Source organism: Maniola hyperantus, chromosome 21 (assembly GCF_902806685.2).
Source record: "Maniola hyperantus chromosome 21, iAphHyp1.2, whole genome shotgun sequence".
NCBI lineage: Eukaryota > Metazoa > Arthropoda > Insecta > Lepidoptera > Nymphalidae > Maniola > Maniola hyperantus.
This window is the reverse complement of record NC_048556.1, coordinates 7,149,287-7,166,847: the sequence shown is the minus strand read 5'-3', so window position 1 is coordinate 7,166,847 and position 17,561 is coordinate 7,149,287. Positions and strand designations below refer to the sequence as shown.

The 17,561-nt window shown below is 35.7% G+C and overlaps 2 protein-coding genes across 7 annotated transcripts in view; one reads left to right on the top strand and one right to left on the bottom strand.

Moving 5' to 3' along the window:
• RhoGAP71E (Rho GTPase activating protein at 71E) overlaps nucleotides 1–16,220 on the top strand; it is a 53,024-nt gene extending 36,804 nt beyond the window's left edge. For 4 of the 5 annotated variants that reach the window (XM_069505647.1, XM_034979880.2, XM_034979881.2 and 1 more), the window contains one exon: nucleotides 235–1,857. Coding sequence is in view for 2 of the 5 variants with exons in the window: in XM_069505648.1 (XP_069361749.1) it covers nucleotides 235–338 (104 nt within the window). In the remaining 3 variants the exon portion in view is untranslated. Of the gene's footprint in view, nucleotides 1–234; nucleotides 1,858–12,174; nucleotides 12,362–13,486; nucleotides 13,594–15,990 lie in introns of those variants that run through there. The other variant, XR_011237954.1, reaches the window with a different exon arrangement.
• DhpD (guanine deaminase) lies at nucleotides 4,911–16,348 on the bottom strand. 2 transcript variants are annotated; one of them, XM_034979884.2, is made up of 8 exons: nucleotides 16,219–16,348; nucleotides 15,352–15,612; nucleotides 14,483–14,701; nucleotides 13,283–13,390; nucleotides 12,694–12,801; nucleotides 11,409–11,574; nucleotides 10,850–10,996; nucleotides 4,911–10,385 (listed from the first exon to the last, which is right to left on the bottom strand). In XM_034979884.2, the coding sequence occupies exons 1-8, from the start codon at nucleotides 16,333–16,335 to the stop codon at nucleotides 10,117–10,119; spliced, it is 1,395 nt and encodes a 464-aa protein (XP_034835775.1). In that variant the 5' UTR covers nucleotides 16,336–16,348; the 3' UTR covers nucleotides 4,911–10,116. The 2 variants fall into 2 exon arrangements, with proteins under 2 accessions (XP_034835775.1, XP_069361751.1); XM_069505650.1 differs by lacking the exon at nucleotides 13,283–13,390.
• Between the last annotated feature and the right edge of the window lie 1,213 nt (nucleotides 16,349–17,561).

Below are 17,561 nucleotides of genomic sequence, written 5' to 3'. Positions count from 1 at the left end.
ACACTGTGACCGATTAAGACCGGGCCGCGTCAACGTGGACTGGACTATCTGTAAAAGTTCGGTTTGTGTCACACCTCGACGCAAAAGAGTTGTCACTGGTCATGTTGTTAATGTTACGCATTGATATCCCTACTCCGATTTGCCTCACCCTTTATGTGATCTTACATCGACCGTCCCCGTGTACAATAGACACGTTCGACCGCAACGTGTTAACGCACGTGTCCGTGTGTGCAGGCGGCTCGCGGCGTCGCTCTCGGCGCGCGCGCGTGTGCCGCGCCCTCACGCACTCCGACACTGAAGTCCCGCTCGCTCTCCAGCCTCGTCAAGTGACCGCCTGACCCTGACCCTGACCTCCGCACCGGCTGACCCTCACGGAGCATCGCCGCACTCGCACGCACATCCGTCACCGGTAACCATGCCACCCCACCATCATGTCACACGAGTTCACACTTTCATACGCGTCACACAAGAAAATGACACTTGTTTATACGATGTTGTCAGGTTTATTCCATGTATGCTGACCGTGATCTCAATAGTCAATAGACATGTTATGTAGTTGTAGACTACCCAGTGTCCAGCAAACAACTGTGTTATTGTGTCCACTGTCCATGCTACCCCTTTCAGTGTCTATCACGGAAAAGTGCTTTGGATGGACAGACGGACATAAAATGGAGTTAGACAGTTATTTCTAGACCATGGCGTACAATACGCAGGTTATCAGAAATAACTTTTTAAAACTTATAAACACACATTCAGTGTATTTTCCGTGAGACACGAAAAATTGATTTTATCTTATTTGGTAACCCAAGTTACCCATTAACAAAATATGAGTTTGGCAGTTATTTCTAGGACACTTTGCGTACTGTACAACTATAGTACGCAACAGGTCGAGATGGCAATCGGGGTGGGAATGCCCCGCCCCGCACACCCACACTCACACTCGCCCACATCTCCTCACTAACCCGATGTGGGCGAGCGCGGCCTGTCGCGTACTATAAATTAAATGCCCTCCAAAATGCAAAATATAACTACCACAGAGCTGGAAAGTTATCGTAAATTGTAATTTAGCGATTCTCGCACAAGAGTGGCGAGCAGCTGTCATCTCGTACAAAACGGTTATTGACAGATATGTACAAGACACTTTTTAATTTAATATAACACTTCTATACCTATTCTGATTTCTGTGGTTACATAGAATCAGCAAAAACAAAGTTTACAACTCAATTTGTTCATTATATTTTTGGTAACTTAATATTTTCAGTATAAAAATTTAAAATATTGTCTATGGATTATAATGTTATGTGCTTAGTTTCTAGCGGTTAGACTAGAATCGTAATTGATAAATAATTACCATATACAATAAAATAAACTGTCAGGTAAAATTTTTCATGTCTGCAAGGGGTTAAATATTAATAAACAAGTAGTTTTCTAAACTCATACATTGTGGCAAATCTATTGTACACAATCTCAAAACTAAACTAAAATTACAGGTCCTTAAATGGAATGCTATCCCTTCCATAATGCTCCCAGCGGAAATAGCTTGTACTAGACTTAGACCTGTCAATTTAGGCAAATTGTGAACGACAGAATTAGCCTTTGCTATAAAGTGACAAGCAAAGTAATAAGAAACAGGCTTCTTTTTAGTCACCGATTTTTGATTGATAACCTCCAAAGAAAACTAAATAAATTTATTTCTACCAATGAAATTAAAAAAATATAGTAATAAACTTTGACTGCACCAAAACAGATAAAATATACTTCTACATTGACACACAATTATTCATCCATACTAATATTATAAATGCGAAAGTGTGTCTGTCTGTCTACTAGCTTTTCACGGCCCATAATAAATTGTGACGGTCAAAATCGGTTGATGGTCTACTAGTCTACTAGCTTTTCACGGCCGGTTGGGCCGTGAAAAGCTAGTAGACTAGTAGACCATCAACCGATTTTGATGAAATTTGGTGCAGAGTTAGCTTACATCCCAGGGAAGGACATAGGCTACTTATTATTCCGGAAAATTAAAAAGGTTCCCACAGGATTAAAAAAAAACCTAAATCCACGTGGATGAAGTCGCGGGCATCATCTAGTTTTTATATAAATCTGTGCCATGAATTATTATTATATAACTTATACTTACCCAATGGCAAAATTTGATTTTATATAAGAACTGAAATTTGGACTATTGATATAAAAACATTCCTGTATATATTTATCTAGTTAGTTTATTTGTAATTGAAATTATTTTTAGACGACGACGAAGATAATAACTATATAAGGTTTGCTAAAATTAATCGTATTTATATACAACGCTGCATTTCAGACTACCTCATGTATTAAAACTAAATTTTTTCTTGTTCATTATGTCAAATGTTAAACTAAATTTAATAAGGCATGCCACACATTGTGGCTAGTTCTGTTGTACACAATCTCTAAACTAAATTGACAGGTCTAAATCTAATGCTATCCTTTTCCGCAGGAAAAACTGTAAAAGGGAGAGCAATTTATTATTTAGGCCTGTCATTTAAGTTTAGAGATTGTGTATAAGAGAATAAGTCCCATTGCACAATGTGCTGGGGTCTGTCGTGTTTGAAAACACAACATTTTAAACAAAATCTGTTTGGAGTTTTATAGACTTATTAATGTAGATAAAAACTAATTTAAATTTTGAAATTTTACAACAACACTGAATATTCTTATAGCAATAATAAAAGGAACACCAAAGTCTTAAATTATAAACAATATGATTGTCGAGTATTGTCAAGTTTGCGCTAGTCCTAATAAACAATAACATTTTAGCATCATACATCAATTATAGATACACTACATTTCTTTTAAAATTATGCCACATACGAAAGACTGAAAATTAACTATGAAAATAATATTATTCTCTGAATCTTTACGAATTTCTTAATGTAATTTCATTCTCTTCTTTATTCTGATACCTGGTTAAATTCAGGGATTTGCAGTATGTTGTCTATTAATTATAGTACAAATTTCGATTACGCGTCCGTGTTTTATATAACTTAGGTGCCACCTACATGCTTGAAAATGTTGCGGTGTTTTGACTGGAAATTGGACGTTGATTATTATGAAATAAGAGCCCATGAGGGCCAGTCCTTCGTTATAAAAGCTGAAGGACTGGCAACCCCCTGCCAGACACCCATACTAAGTATCATGCAATGCATGACTTGATTTCTAAAAATGTATAATAAAAAAAGACTTTATACTTTGACGAAAGATTTTATACGTCTTTGTTACCTGTTATCTGCTAAAGCCACCATGATGGACTTCATAGTCGCTGATCGTTCCTCCCTGTGTTGGCGACAATGAGCATAGAAACTTTCAGCTTTTATAAATAAACGAAGGTCTTGCTCTCTCATTGATTGATTGAAAGATTACACATCGAACTTTAGAAATAGATAACGTTTCGTATGAACTTGCCACTTATACCTTAGATGTGACATTTTATAACGCTGTCGTTGTAAAATGTCACATCTAAGGTATGAGTGACGGAGATGACGCTCTACGAAGACCAAATCTCCCTCTAAAGCTCGATGTCCTTACTTTCCAGCTGGGTACTGTACAAGAAAAGTTCGAAAGTCAGTAAAAAATTATAATTAAATGTATGCCTTGTGTGATTTTTATTAAACAAAAGGCGGAAACCCTGTTCGCCATATTCTTGACGTGTAGGTGATATTTAAGGATCCATAAGGAACTGTGCTCTAAGAACAACACCGTCTCTAAAGATGAATATCCACTATGTTTGCGAATCCTGGCGCTTAGCGCTTCGAAATAATAGAACCATGTATAAGTAGAGTCCTTGAATGCGCAGAAGTAATTTATTGGTGGCAGGCAACGTACGCAACTGCGGGTGCTGCCTATAAGCAGGCCCGGCTCACTTAGTCACGTGACCAGAGATATATTCCTACCACGGCGCGCCCCTTCACGGCACTAATTATCGCTTATAAGTTTTGACAGACAGAGAAGAGTATACACGATAGAGAGGCGTTTATTAAATTTTAGACCGCAGCACTGTGCAAGCTGAACTGCACTTTATTGCATCATAACAACAATCGGTATTTATTTAAACGTCTTTGTGTCGTTTTATAAATGTAAGGTACTATTAAATATTTTGTGTTTTCACGCTATTTTGAGCAGTTGGGAGCGCATTATAGAGAGAGACCGGACCTCTCGGTTCGCGAACTGAGTGGATGCCCAGCTTTAGATGACGGTGTCAACTTTCTGATAATACAATTTATAGGTGCTAGTTGATTGTGAAATCTCTTAAAAATAAATTACATACATAGTTATTAATATCACTTTAATTTTATTCATACACTTATCTAATGTAAACTATTATTATTAAGATAATATTTGATTCTTAGCTTTATAAATATGTAATTTTTTTGATAAAATTCTAGTACCAGTAAAGCCTGTTTTATCTTTTCGCAATATAGTCGCGTAGTTTTTTATATAAGGGAAAACTAGATTCTAAAGGAATGCTAAAGCAGGCTTGGAATATTTCGTGTAAATATTTTCATTATTTACAAGTTTTCATGCACTTTTTAGAAAATTTGTTTTTAATGTTTTAGTCAAATATTGTTAAGACTGACGGTCATATAAATAAAAAAATAGCTTCTTTATTTACTCTCACCCTAAGTTCATTGCGGTGATCGTGGCTCAGTATGAGAGTAACTTATAGTAGGAAGCTAAGCAGGTTTTATTTATAAGGCCAGGGAATCTAGGGAGAGGGAAGCGAAAGGCCAAATCTATGGAAAATGTCCGGTTACCGCGAAATTTTGTAAATTTTTACTTAAGCCCATATTACATTATCATACTAATGGTTCTATTCTTGTCCTATTTGACAGCATGTCGTTAAACGTGGTCGGTCATACGATCAAGACTGATTGAATCCTGCAATACAATAGACAAAGATGGCGTATAGCAAAAATCGACGCTTCATTGTGTGCACCATTTTAATTTATTCTGATTCCTTGTAACAAGTTTCTATCCCATTATTTTCCGCATTGAAATACATGATTTTACCCAAATTCTTCTGCTTCTTTTTTTAGGTATCTTCATTTTTTTTATTTTTCTAATAATAAAAATAAAAATTAACACATAATATGGCCAACCCCCGACTCCATTGCAACAGGATATAAAAAAGATCATTGTATGTAAGCTGTAAAAAATTATGAATGATAGAAGTATATATTATGCTTCTTCTATGATCACAAATATTTCATCCAGCTATGATTTCATGGGTAGATCAATGTGATAATGTATTCGGGCCTTAGCGCAACAAAATATTTCCACTCAGATTTCTTGCATAGTGCTTGGAGTAGAGTTCAGCTCGCAAAATTCCGCTCGCCTCATTTCCGTTAGATTTATCCCTAGCCCTCGATTGCTTGAGCTCGTCGCTCATAGGTTATATTATTGTTAACGCAACACAGTAAAATATGTGTGTATATAGTATTTCTTAGTTCGATGCTATAGTTTAATTTAGTCACGCGAATGACAGCTCAATGTATTTATGAATTCCTTGTGGTTGTGGTGTAGCAGCTACGCGTTAGGCTTTTGGTGGCCATAATATTATAGGATACCTAATCATTCTTATCAGCATTTTTGTACACTCCTAAGTATTATAATTAAAGCTTGAAACACACAACGCGCGATCGAACTTTTATGTGACTCTTAGAAGTTGTAATCTACTTAATAATTTTTTTAATGATTGAATGACAGCTTAAACTGGTTTTTAACAGGATTTCTTTATATGAGCACTAAGAAAAAATTGATAATTCATCCTGTAAAGCTGAAGGTAGAAAGTCCAAAAAATATTGGGTTTTCGATCAAGGTATTCTTAGTAGCAGTCCAGAGTTGGGAAGTTGGCGGTGTTGGCGGACAGCAAAGTCGTTGGTCCTCCGTCTGATCTCTCTTCGGTCTTGTCAGATAGCCGTGCCTTGATAGAGAGGGTCTGTGTCGGCACTCGGCACACTCACTTGTACACTATATTATGGATAGCTAGTCGCTATTGGGATTGGTTGAACATTATTACAAATGCGTGCGTTCAGTTACCGTGGTGCGTTGTGTGTTTTAGGCTACGTCGTCGAATGATTGGGGTTTCGGCCTGGGTCATTGACGAACGGCGTATGTATATATATGTTTTAAGGTGGAGATGACCTGATTTGCTTGTTTAGTGACGAGTTATTACGTTATATACGAAATTGCGAATCAAATGACGCTGTCATATTTTGTTTGCGATTATTTTTACTATGTAAGTTTGTAAAGGAAACTGTCTACGGCTTGTCCACGACTTTTTCGTTATCAGCGGTAATCTAGCGGGCAATGGCACATAACGCCGCTGGTGCCATATGCGCCGCTCAAATTCGTGGGCAGCTTAGAGTGAAGCCACACGATGCGTTAGGTTGGTGGAGCGGCGGGGCGCCTCAGCGGTACCGCTGCGTCATCATACATAGAAATCGCTGTACTGTGGTACGATGCGTTACGACGTCGACAGACTTTGGACCAGAGAGACCAGGCGGGAGAGGTGTTGGTCTGTTGTCATGCGTTGTATTAGTCCAAGGGTTAAAGGTCCCAGGTCAATCCCACCTTTCTTTATTTGTAAAAGTTTTCTTGGATATTTGGCATCCAAGTTCCTGTGTTCATTGATTAGATATAGGATTTGGATAGTTTAATTGATAAATGTATAGAGTAATAGTTAATTTTTAGTTTATAAAACGTTGCTTTTTCTTAAATAACGCATAGCACTTGTCGGCGCGCTCCTACGAAAGCTAATAAGGTCTTATTAAAAAGTATACTGACGCCAATTTAGTTATATGTATTAACAAAGCTAGGCTATATTGACATGAATTGAAAGTATTGCTTTATAAAATGTTCTCGACCTATCTATAAATAATTATTTGGGAAACTTTTGATAATTGAATTTTCGTATTTTTGACTTTACTTAGAGTTATAGTCCGTAAAAAATGACTTCTCACACGCTATTTTAACTCTATGGGTCAACTGTCATATCAAAAGTACGGTTCACCTTTAAAAGGACTAAAATCGTACGTTGACACAAAAAATTAAGATGGCGCGTGAGAAGTTAAATACGCCTTATACAACGTCTATGTCAGAGACAATATAAGTACGTAAATATGTCTCGATTTAATCTCAAATCTAAGCAAAGTCAAAGTACGCTCTTGGCCATAGATTATATAACGCGTAAAATTTAACTCCTCACGCGCCATTTTAACTTTTTGTGTCAAATTTCATGTCAAAAGTACGATTTTAGTCCTTATTTTAAAGTTAAACCGTACTTTTGACATGATAGTTGACCCATAGAGTTAAAATGGCGCGTAAGGAGTCATTTTGTACGGACTATAGACTTAGACAAAGACATTTTGCGTTCTTGATTTTGATAGATCAATGATTGAAAACCACTAAGGGTTTAATATCAGAATAAAATATATTTATAAACTATATATAAATATATAAATAGTTATGTACGTACAATAAACAAAAAGATTTTTTTTGCATAAGACTGTTTTCAATTACTGTATAATTTTAAAATATTAACACTCGAATAATACTAGGTTCCCATGCGTATTTGGCGTTTTTAAGTTTATTCCATTGCTAAGCTCTCATAAACTTGCACGTCGAGCATGAGCGTGGAGACCCGGCTTAAGGGAGCTGCACATTTATTGCGCAAGTTCTAATTAACTTGTATTGTCCGTTCATCGTAACTTGGCGCGTGAGTAATTATGTTGGCACCATTGCAAATCACACAATAATAAACACTAAGTTCTAAGCAATAAAGAAACAAAGCAATGGTGCCAACATATGAGCCTCAATAGCTTAGCCGGTAAAGGAGTGGACTGAAAACCGAAAGGTCGACGGTTCAAACCCCGCCCGTTGCCCGTTGTTATTGTCGTACCTACTCCTAGCACAAGCCTGACGCTTAATTGGAGAGGAAAGGGGAATATTAGTCATTTAACATAGCTAATATTCTTTAAAAAAAAAAATTACTCACGCGTCAAGTTACGATGAACGGACAAGCTGTATTCGGCGAAAGCGTTGCGCCAACGTGATTTGAGGGATGTAGTGTAATAGTGTAACTTTTCAAGTTAACGTTAACTGTGCGTAAATCTATCATTGTATGGAAATATCACACTTCATGTTTAAGGATACGCTATATAAATTTACAGTTTCTAAAAATCATTCCACCGACTTGAGTATTGAACAAAATCAGATACTTTGAGTATTATATATAAATAGTAGGTTAGTATGTTGCAATATTTGTTCCGATCCAATTTCAATATTACTAAAACTTATCGTAAGGAGAATATTTTACTAAACTATATGCTTGCTTGGAGTACCTATAGTTAATGTAAATATTTTAGAAAAAACATCACAGATCTTTTCGGGGGAGATGGGTAGTATAATTTTTTATATTTTTTATACATTTATTGTTTTACGGCTGAAATTAATAATAATTAATAATCCTATCTGTAATCTGTCGATAAATTACTTAGCAACTATGTTATTTGTCAAAAATTGTATGGTATTTTTTTGTCAAATAACAATGCCGCTAACTAACTTATCAGCAGATTACAGATAGGTAGATTGAGTTATTAATAATTTCACCCGTAGAGTAACCTAAACAAAATTGGATCGGAACGAAGTATAAGATCTCGAAGGTTTAACAGTATCTAAACCAACTAACGGTCAAAATTAATTTTTCACAGGGACTAAACACGTGAGTAAAGCCTTGTGTGAGACATGTATAACTCACGATAGTTTAAACGCTAAAACTTTCTGTAGTTTGTCAATGAGTTCTTAGCAACATTGTTATTTGTCAAAAAGGATCATACAATTTTTGACAATCAACAATGTTGCTAAGTAACTTAACGACAGGACAGATTAGTTACTTACATATTACCTATAGGATTGATTCTATCATTAATTTTCGGCCGTTAGTAGTTTTTAGTTATTACAACAAAATTGATTCAGTAATAAGATAAATTGAATTGTCGTGTTTGAATAACTCATTCTACAGTAAATAATAATTCAAGTTATTTTGTTACATTGATAAAAACTTATGGTTAAAGTTTCTGAGAAGTTCTTTAAGATGTTATGTCAGAAAGATAGTAGGTATTAGATTTAATTTATTTTTAAAGTATTGTATGGTATTCGCTTTTGTGTATTAAGTTTTGATAGGTAGATTGTCACATTATATTTGCACATTTTTCTATACAAATTATTATAAAGAATTACACAAAAATAAAAAAATATAAAAGAATTTTGACTTTCATTTGCGGTAGTTTACCAGATTCTATACTATATTATTATATTGGATTCTATACAAGTCAACGTTCTTTATTTTGTTTTAATATGGTAAACAGTCATATGAGCCAGATAAACAGTAACGGGAACTCAATAAATCACTCGTAAATATAATATAAGTAATATATTTAATCTATAAAATATGTAAATATTTAAGTATGTAGTTAAAATAGCAATAGCTAGGTATATAAAAAATTGTACAATAGTACATTAACCTATCACTCAAGAAAATATAGGTGTTGAATAAAGTTATAATTAATAAAATTAGTATCCACAACCACATCATATTATACCTACAGCTTCTCTGCTTCATATAAGTGAACATAATTTAAAAAATTAGCCATCATATTGTAATAGGTTTTTTTTATAGCTCTGTATTATCACAATTTTTGTACATTATAAAAAGTTCATAATGCAATGATGCAATTAATATCACACTAGCTTACAATTTTCACAGGGATAAAAGGGAAAATATAGGGACTGATCACAAAATCTACAATTAATGTATAATACCTAACAAGAACAACGGGTATTAAATTAGGTATCGGAATGTCATGGTAATAAAATGAAACAGGCAAATCCATATTTTTTTAAATTATAAAGTTGAAATTGTATCTGTCTGTTTGTTACCTTTTCAATGGCTCAACCGCTAAGCTGATCTTGAAAAAATTTGGCATGGAGATAACCTGCATCCTGGAGACTATTTATACCGCAATATCAAAGAATATCTCCGTAATTTAAAAAAAAAAACAAGAAATCGCGGGCATCTTATTCGCATAGGAAAAATGCATATGTCGCCGCTGACGCATAAGGGGGTAGTGTATGTTTAACTTGTTCGCCATTGACGTACACTTGTACGATGTTTCTGTCGTCGCCACAATAGACGAACTTCTGTGCTAGGTCCACGAGAGCTTCAGTTCCGAGCGACGAATCTGTATAGTTGTCTATGGGCCCGCGCGGGTCGCTCACGTCTATGACCAGGGCGTCAAATGATTTGCCGACTTCGAATGCACCAATTTTATCTTGGAGGCCCAAAGCTAAAAGAATGTTTGATGGGTCAAGAATTTTTATCTCAAAAACAAAGTATGCATCTAACCGTCTGATTTGATCGTACAGAAAAATATAAGTATGTTCAGAGTGACGGGCACAGCACAGGGTTTTAGACCAGGGCACAAAAGGGAAAAGTCTTTGTCCATTATGGGGACTATTTATGCTATGTTTATATGCATTATGTGTAGTGTTTGCACACAAGTGACACTGCGTAGTGTCCACAAAGTAAATATTATATTTTGTGCAGCAGGTATCATTTATGTAACAGTAGTAATTTTCATAAGAGCTTGTGATAGTTTTATCTTGAATAGGTGGGTAGTTTGCGATATTATCGATAGACTTCAAGAAATTAATAATGTAAAGAACTATTTTTTTCATCAATATAAAAATTAATCCAAATGAATAGGTAAGATAAGAATGAGTAGTAGTGAATTTTCAGGAGGAATTTTACCTTTCGCGCCGCCGACAGTGGCCAGGTAGAGCGCCTCTTTCCAGTCGAGCGTGGGTCCACTGCCTCCCGTCATGAGTAGATGTTCCGACACATCCATGGCACGTCGCATCGCGTCCAGAATACTGGTGCTGTCTCCTCCCGACACATCTAGATTTCAGAATAGGCAAGTTTATCAGCTTGTGGCAAAAAAAATTGTACAGTATAATCGTAGGACTTTTCTACGGAGAAATAATATGTATTGACTTTAACCAATTATATAAAGTTATATGAATCAAACTGATTAGCAGCTGGGCGACTTAGGTACGGTAAATTTGGTATTTTTAATTTAACTTCTTTTAACAAACTCTACCCAACCAAAATCCCGCTTCCTTAGAAAATAGGTAATTACGTACAGATATAATGGTAAAAACTCAAATATCCATAGAAAAATACTCGCTAGGCTAAGGGGTTGTACCTAGTTCTATCTGTGCTGGCCCTTATACCCTTACGCACTATATGACGTCATTACTAATCCAATATGACAATATTTCTTAATTTAAATGCACTGTTTGAAGCATACCTGTTCCTAGACCGACGCATACATTGTGGTCCAGGAGCGTCCTGACGGGGCAAAGCCCTGACTGGAGCCGCGTGTTGGAGGCGGGGCAGTGCGCCACGGACACGCCTTTGCGAGCGAAAATAGACATCTCACATTCGCTCAGGTATACCGCGTGTGCCATAATGCACTGTGTACAAAAATAACCCCATACTAATTTAAGTCTTAAGCATTGTTTATACGAAGCCATCGCTGGCTGCCAGTCTCATTGGCGCACTGGCTTGGTTTTTCAAGCCAAGTTAGGGTTGGCTAACAGCGCTGGCGAGAATAAAGCACCCATCTATTTTTCAAGCCAGTAGGACTGGCGCCAGCGCACTGGCTTCGTGTACACCATACTTAACAGCTGAAATTAATGTCAGTCCATCTGTATATGTAATTTTTGTAATGGTGCGCGTACAAAGCAATTGTCGTTCGGCTATACGTATCCAGGATCGATCTGAAGCAATAAGTGGAGCAATCTGGAGCTATAATTTCGCATAACATTGCTGAAATTTTCAAGCATTACTGGATATTGCAGTAAATTGCTTAATGTGATCGTGACGTCATAATTGACTAGTTTGCCCTGAAATTGCTAATTTCAATTGCCCGTGTAACGGTGTTAGCGTACCTTAAGTTACTTAGCAACGTTGTTATTCATCAATAAAGCTTTATTGACACAATAACAACGTTGTTAAGTAACTTTTCGACAGATCACAGATGGATTGATTATATTATTAACTTTTTTTTGCAGTAAAGAAATACACCATAGTCTTTCGACGGAGATGTTTGGAACTCTAGACAGAGCAATCTTCCGAGGTCACAGAGGAGCGATGAGGGAGGAATTACACTGACCAGCAGACCAGACAAACCAACAAACAAACATACTTTCGCATGTATGCCTAGTGATGCAAATGTACGAGTACGTATGTGTGTCACAGGTAAGTACTGAACCATTTGACAAAGAGAGCCTGCACCTCAGGAACGAACTTAGGATATTTTTTATCGCGAAAAATCTAAGAGTTCCCATGGGGTTCTTTAGTAGTTCTTTAGTTTAGATTCTTTAGGGCGGGCGGTGCATATGGCATGCTGGAGTTACATTGCCTTAGTTTGACAGATACGAGACGATCGCTATCTCCTCTAATTGGCAGACACACTCTCACTATTGGCTGAAATGCCCTGTCGCAGCAAGAATACCATAAATTCAGCCAATCACAACAATTGCAATTGTCGCAATGTATCACGATTCACGAATAAACATTACAAACATTACCCTATTGTTCAGGATTTCGCATCGATCGTAAACTTCTGTATAATGCGAACACACTGGATTCGTTTTTAACACAAATTCTATTTCTTCTTTGTTCTCGGATATGTGACTCTGAAATTTACATAAAAAAATATTGTTGTAATTCAAAGAAAAAACCAAAAATATCTGTTGTCCTAAAAGTCAACATAGTTTGCATTTTAAACTGTAGATCAAATTAATTACAGTGCACTTTGCAATGTCTCTTTAAATTTGTTGAAAGTACCTAGCAACAATAACTGTCCTTACAAAGTTTTGTACTCAATCGGATGATACAATACGCGAATTTAAAAGTAGCAAATACTCAAACATTAAAAAACCTACTTACATATTTAAAAAAAAAATATTTATTGATAAAAATTTACAAGGTAAGCACTATATAAACCATGGTAGTAGCAACGCAAAGTTCCTGGCCCCCAAACTAGGATTCCCTGTGCAATGGGAAGCCAGTCTTTTTCTCGAATATGAGTAGGAAAGGAGAAAATATTTAGGTACTTATTAGTATGTAATATATATTTAGTGGTCAGGTAGGTGTAGGTAGGAATGGTTATTTTACCTGTGTAGCACATTGATATTTTTTTGCTATCTGCGCTAATCCTCCCATAAGCTCACTATCACAACTTAATGCAAACCGTGGAGTAATTATAGGTTCAACTAGATTATTCTGCAACCAAAACAAATAACATAAACTTTTGTTAGTAAATAAAGTAGGTCTTAAGTAAAAATCTGTAGCACACAATAATGCATTTTATTGTTTTAGGTTCATTTTACTATGGTGTTATATTACTACTAACTAACCAACAAAAGCTACCAAAGTTTTCTAGATGTATACTACAAACAAACTCTTACTGTAACGTAACGTAACGGGTAAGCAATTTATATGCAGTATAGGCATATTGATTAATTATTAAACACGCGCACACTCTTGCACACACACACAAACACACACAATATAATTATTTAGTCACTAAATTGAGCATGCAATATTTTTAAACTTTAAACTTAAAACTTTAAATTCTAATCCTATGTTCTTTTCTTTTTGTATAATCGTAAAACATAAATAACATAAAATTCTAAAGAGTGAAACCAAAGTCGCGGATGACGGATGCTTCAGTCCGAGTCGTAATATCTCGCAAGACGACTGTGGACGCCTATCAATCGCGGTTCTTAGCCACAGTTTACGGACGCGTCCCATAGTTTGTTTCACTCTTAAACCTTGTGTTTTGTTTATTTATTTATTTTAAATAGCTGTAACTATTCATATTCTATGTTTGGAAAGGCACTGGCTCCTAAGACACGGGATTTCTTAGTTTAGGGGTCAGGATTCCAGAGAGATGAACTGTACTGCATTATTTAAATAAATGAATTATTATTATTATTATTATTATTGGTAGAGAGTGGAGCAGACTCGAGACACATTTAGTAAGTTTGATATTAAGACTAAGGAGTAAATAGAAATTCAGTATGCATAATTCAGCTAAATAATGTCCTTAGTAAAAGAGTCAGTCAGAATAGCAGGCGAATTATTGGGTATTTTTAGATAAGTTTAGTTAAAATGTCCTCTCATATTAAACTTGCGTACACTTACAAACATATTACTTTGAATTCCAACCAATTCTTTAAAATAAGCTAAAAATAACTAGTAATTTAGTCAGTGTTTCTGACATTAGTCTTAAACGTCTGTTTTTTAAACCACTTTTTTAATGGTTGTTATTGTTTATATGATAAGGAATTTATTATTGGTACAAATACAAACCTTATATGCATACACATTTTTAACAAAAGTTTCAACATCTCTCAATTCATCCACAGTCTTGTTAAAGTATCCCGCATTATTCTCCACGTTCATGCTCACTTTGCCCACCAGAGCCCTCTGTTTGTGATCGATGACACTCTTCACAAGTTCCAAAGTGCCTTCCAAGTGTAGTGAACCAAAATAGCAGGCTGTTGTTGTGCCATTGTTTAGTAGTCTTTTCTGAAAAATAGCCCAGAATTTAATATTACACACATAATTTTAATAACTATACTTAAAATAACTTTTATACTAATAGCTAAATATTATGTTTTTTAATTGGAAAGTACTGTAAAGTCACCAAAATCATTTATTAATCTGTGATGAAATGTGATACTTTTATTGGTTTTATCATTTAAGTAATATTTTACAACACATTGTGGCTAATTCCTTTGTACACAATCTCTTAACTAAACTAAAATATCACGTCTAAATCTATTGCTATCCCTTTCATAATGTTGCTTGCGGAAAAGGAAAGCACTAGATTTAGACCTGTTAATTTAGTTTAGTTTAGAGATTGTGTACTAAAGAATCGGCCCCAATATTTATATAGACAATTTTATATACTATGTATTAATCTTTTTTTAAGATACTTATAGGCTAAATTGTGCCTATTAAAGTTTACAAAAGGAAACATTTCATCATACATTAAGAGGAAAACTAGTGGTTTCAATCAGCGAAAATAAAAATCAAGGCTTATTCTATGTCTATATTATAAAAGGACCATCTGGCCTAAACTTAAGCTTTCTAGGTCCAAGAGATTGAACTGAATGTTGATGAGTCAGTCAGCCGTCAGGGCTTTTTTAAAACATATAATTGAATGTGACACTAACCACAACTTTTTCATATACATTTGCAGCAAACTGTCTATTGCTATACTTATTTTCTAAAGGAAATGTATACTTGTCAAGCCATTCTAATAGAGGGCGATCTAGCCCCAGGCCAAGGTTGGGGAACTGTGGTGCATGTGTGTGGCAGTCCACAAAACCTGGCAATAAGAATTGGCCTTGTGACAAGTGGCCAACTACAATGTTCTTATAATGCCCTGCATTTTTGTTTTCAGTAAACGTTTCTCTAGTGCCAATTTCTATTATCTGAAAAAATTTAAACAGAAATTTAGTATAACAACCAGGGTTTGATGCTGAGCGTGCACCTCCAACTTTTCAGAGTTTTGTGCATTTTTAGCAATCAAATATCACTTGATTTAATTCTGAAGACAGACATCGTGATGAAACCTGCATGCCTGAGAGTTCTCCATGATGTTTTCAAAGGTGTGTGAAGTATGCCAATCCACACTTAGCCAGCATGGTAGATTATGGCAAAACTCTTCTCTTTCTGAGTGGAGATACATGCTCAGTAATGAGCTGGTGATGGATTGATCATGATGATGATAATTTAAAAACTATGTGTCATCTAGTTTTTTTTAAAGCCATTTGCAGATAGCAAATTACATTAACACTTATTTCACTTAGATGGACTAAACTACTGGGGACAGTGGTTGACTGGACATGATCTCATCACAGCTGCCTGAAGAATTGCATTTTTGGAGCAAAAATTGTGATGTGGTTTACCACAAGTTTGCAATTTGTTGAATGCAAATATTGTGATATATGTGTTTTCATACAATTTTGCAAACAATACTTAATAATATAACAATATTTTATTTATATACAAACAGATAGAAGAAACAAGTAGCTCACCTTTCCATATTTAACTTGTATGTATCCGTCAAAGCACTGTAGCTCTTTCAATGAAATTGGCGAGACAATGTCACCCACAATGATGAATTCATCATGATTTATAGAAGATCTATTCATTTCAAAACGTAAATCTTATAAAAAGGCTAAGACTATTCCAATTCAACGTGGTGCCTTGAAAGTATTTTTTATTTACCTAATTCTTACATAAGCGTGGGTACGGTAAGTAACAATGGAATCAAAAGATAACAGGCTAGTACGTGTAAGTGACAATATTTATATTAACATCTTGACTTTATTTTATCAGTAATACAATTTATAATAAATAAAATAATCCCGATAACTTTTGAGTTTATTTACATTTATTTGACAATCACGACAATTAATTGACATTGAGCAATTGTGACATTGTGACATTGATGTAGATGATTGACAAATGACATTTACAAAGTTGACAGTATTTACCGTTCAGAAAGTAGTCATTAAGAGTCATGATATGATATACAGTGTGGCTGGGATCAGGGATGTGACATCTAAAAGAACATTACCTACCTTAAGCGGTCCGAGCGGTCCCTATTATCATGCGACATATGTCATGGGGCATGACATGCGTGTACGTGCACATCATGCGGCATGATCCAAGGGCATGATCAGTCAAAAAAAATTCATTCATTTTTATCGCACTTGCAGTCCAGCCGGAGTACAGTTAGTGTTCAGTGAACACAGTGTTCGCTATACAATAATATGGCAGATTTATTTTTTCCTATTATTTCTATTAGGTAGGAAGGTAGTTACTTTACCGCGCAAAAAAAAAACTAGAGGGTGGTCAAAACAGTGGTAGGTACTTATTGAGACTTTATACATAGATATTAATAACAAGATGAATTCTTTCGCATCTGTACTCACATCGACGTCGCCGTGCGTCGTTGGGAAGTTATTGCGGTGGGCTGGGGCCTGGGCAGTCCAAGTCATAGAGTATAGGATGTATATATGTCTTTCGTTGACGCCACGCCGCCGCGCCGTGAAACAAATTGAACTGTTGCATGACTTATATTTGGGTATCCAAATCACCCCTATGTATTCAACCCTTCAGAAATATCTGAGAACCTGGCTTAATGACGTCATGCAACGTGCTTGCGTTGGCAACGGTACTGGCAACGGTACTGGTAGAATGTAGTGTTTATTATTATACTCTTTGGGTACGGGATAGGCGAAAATGGGCTAGCTGCGGAGAAGCGCGAGGGGAAGCACATTCCAGCGAGGTGGTCAGATATTTCCGACGGGTTGTATGTTCAGCGATTTTTAGTAGTGTAGGAGATATGAATTTTTTAATGATTTTTTCATAA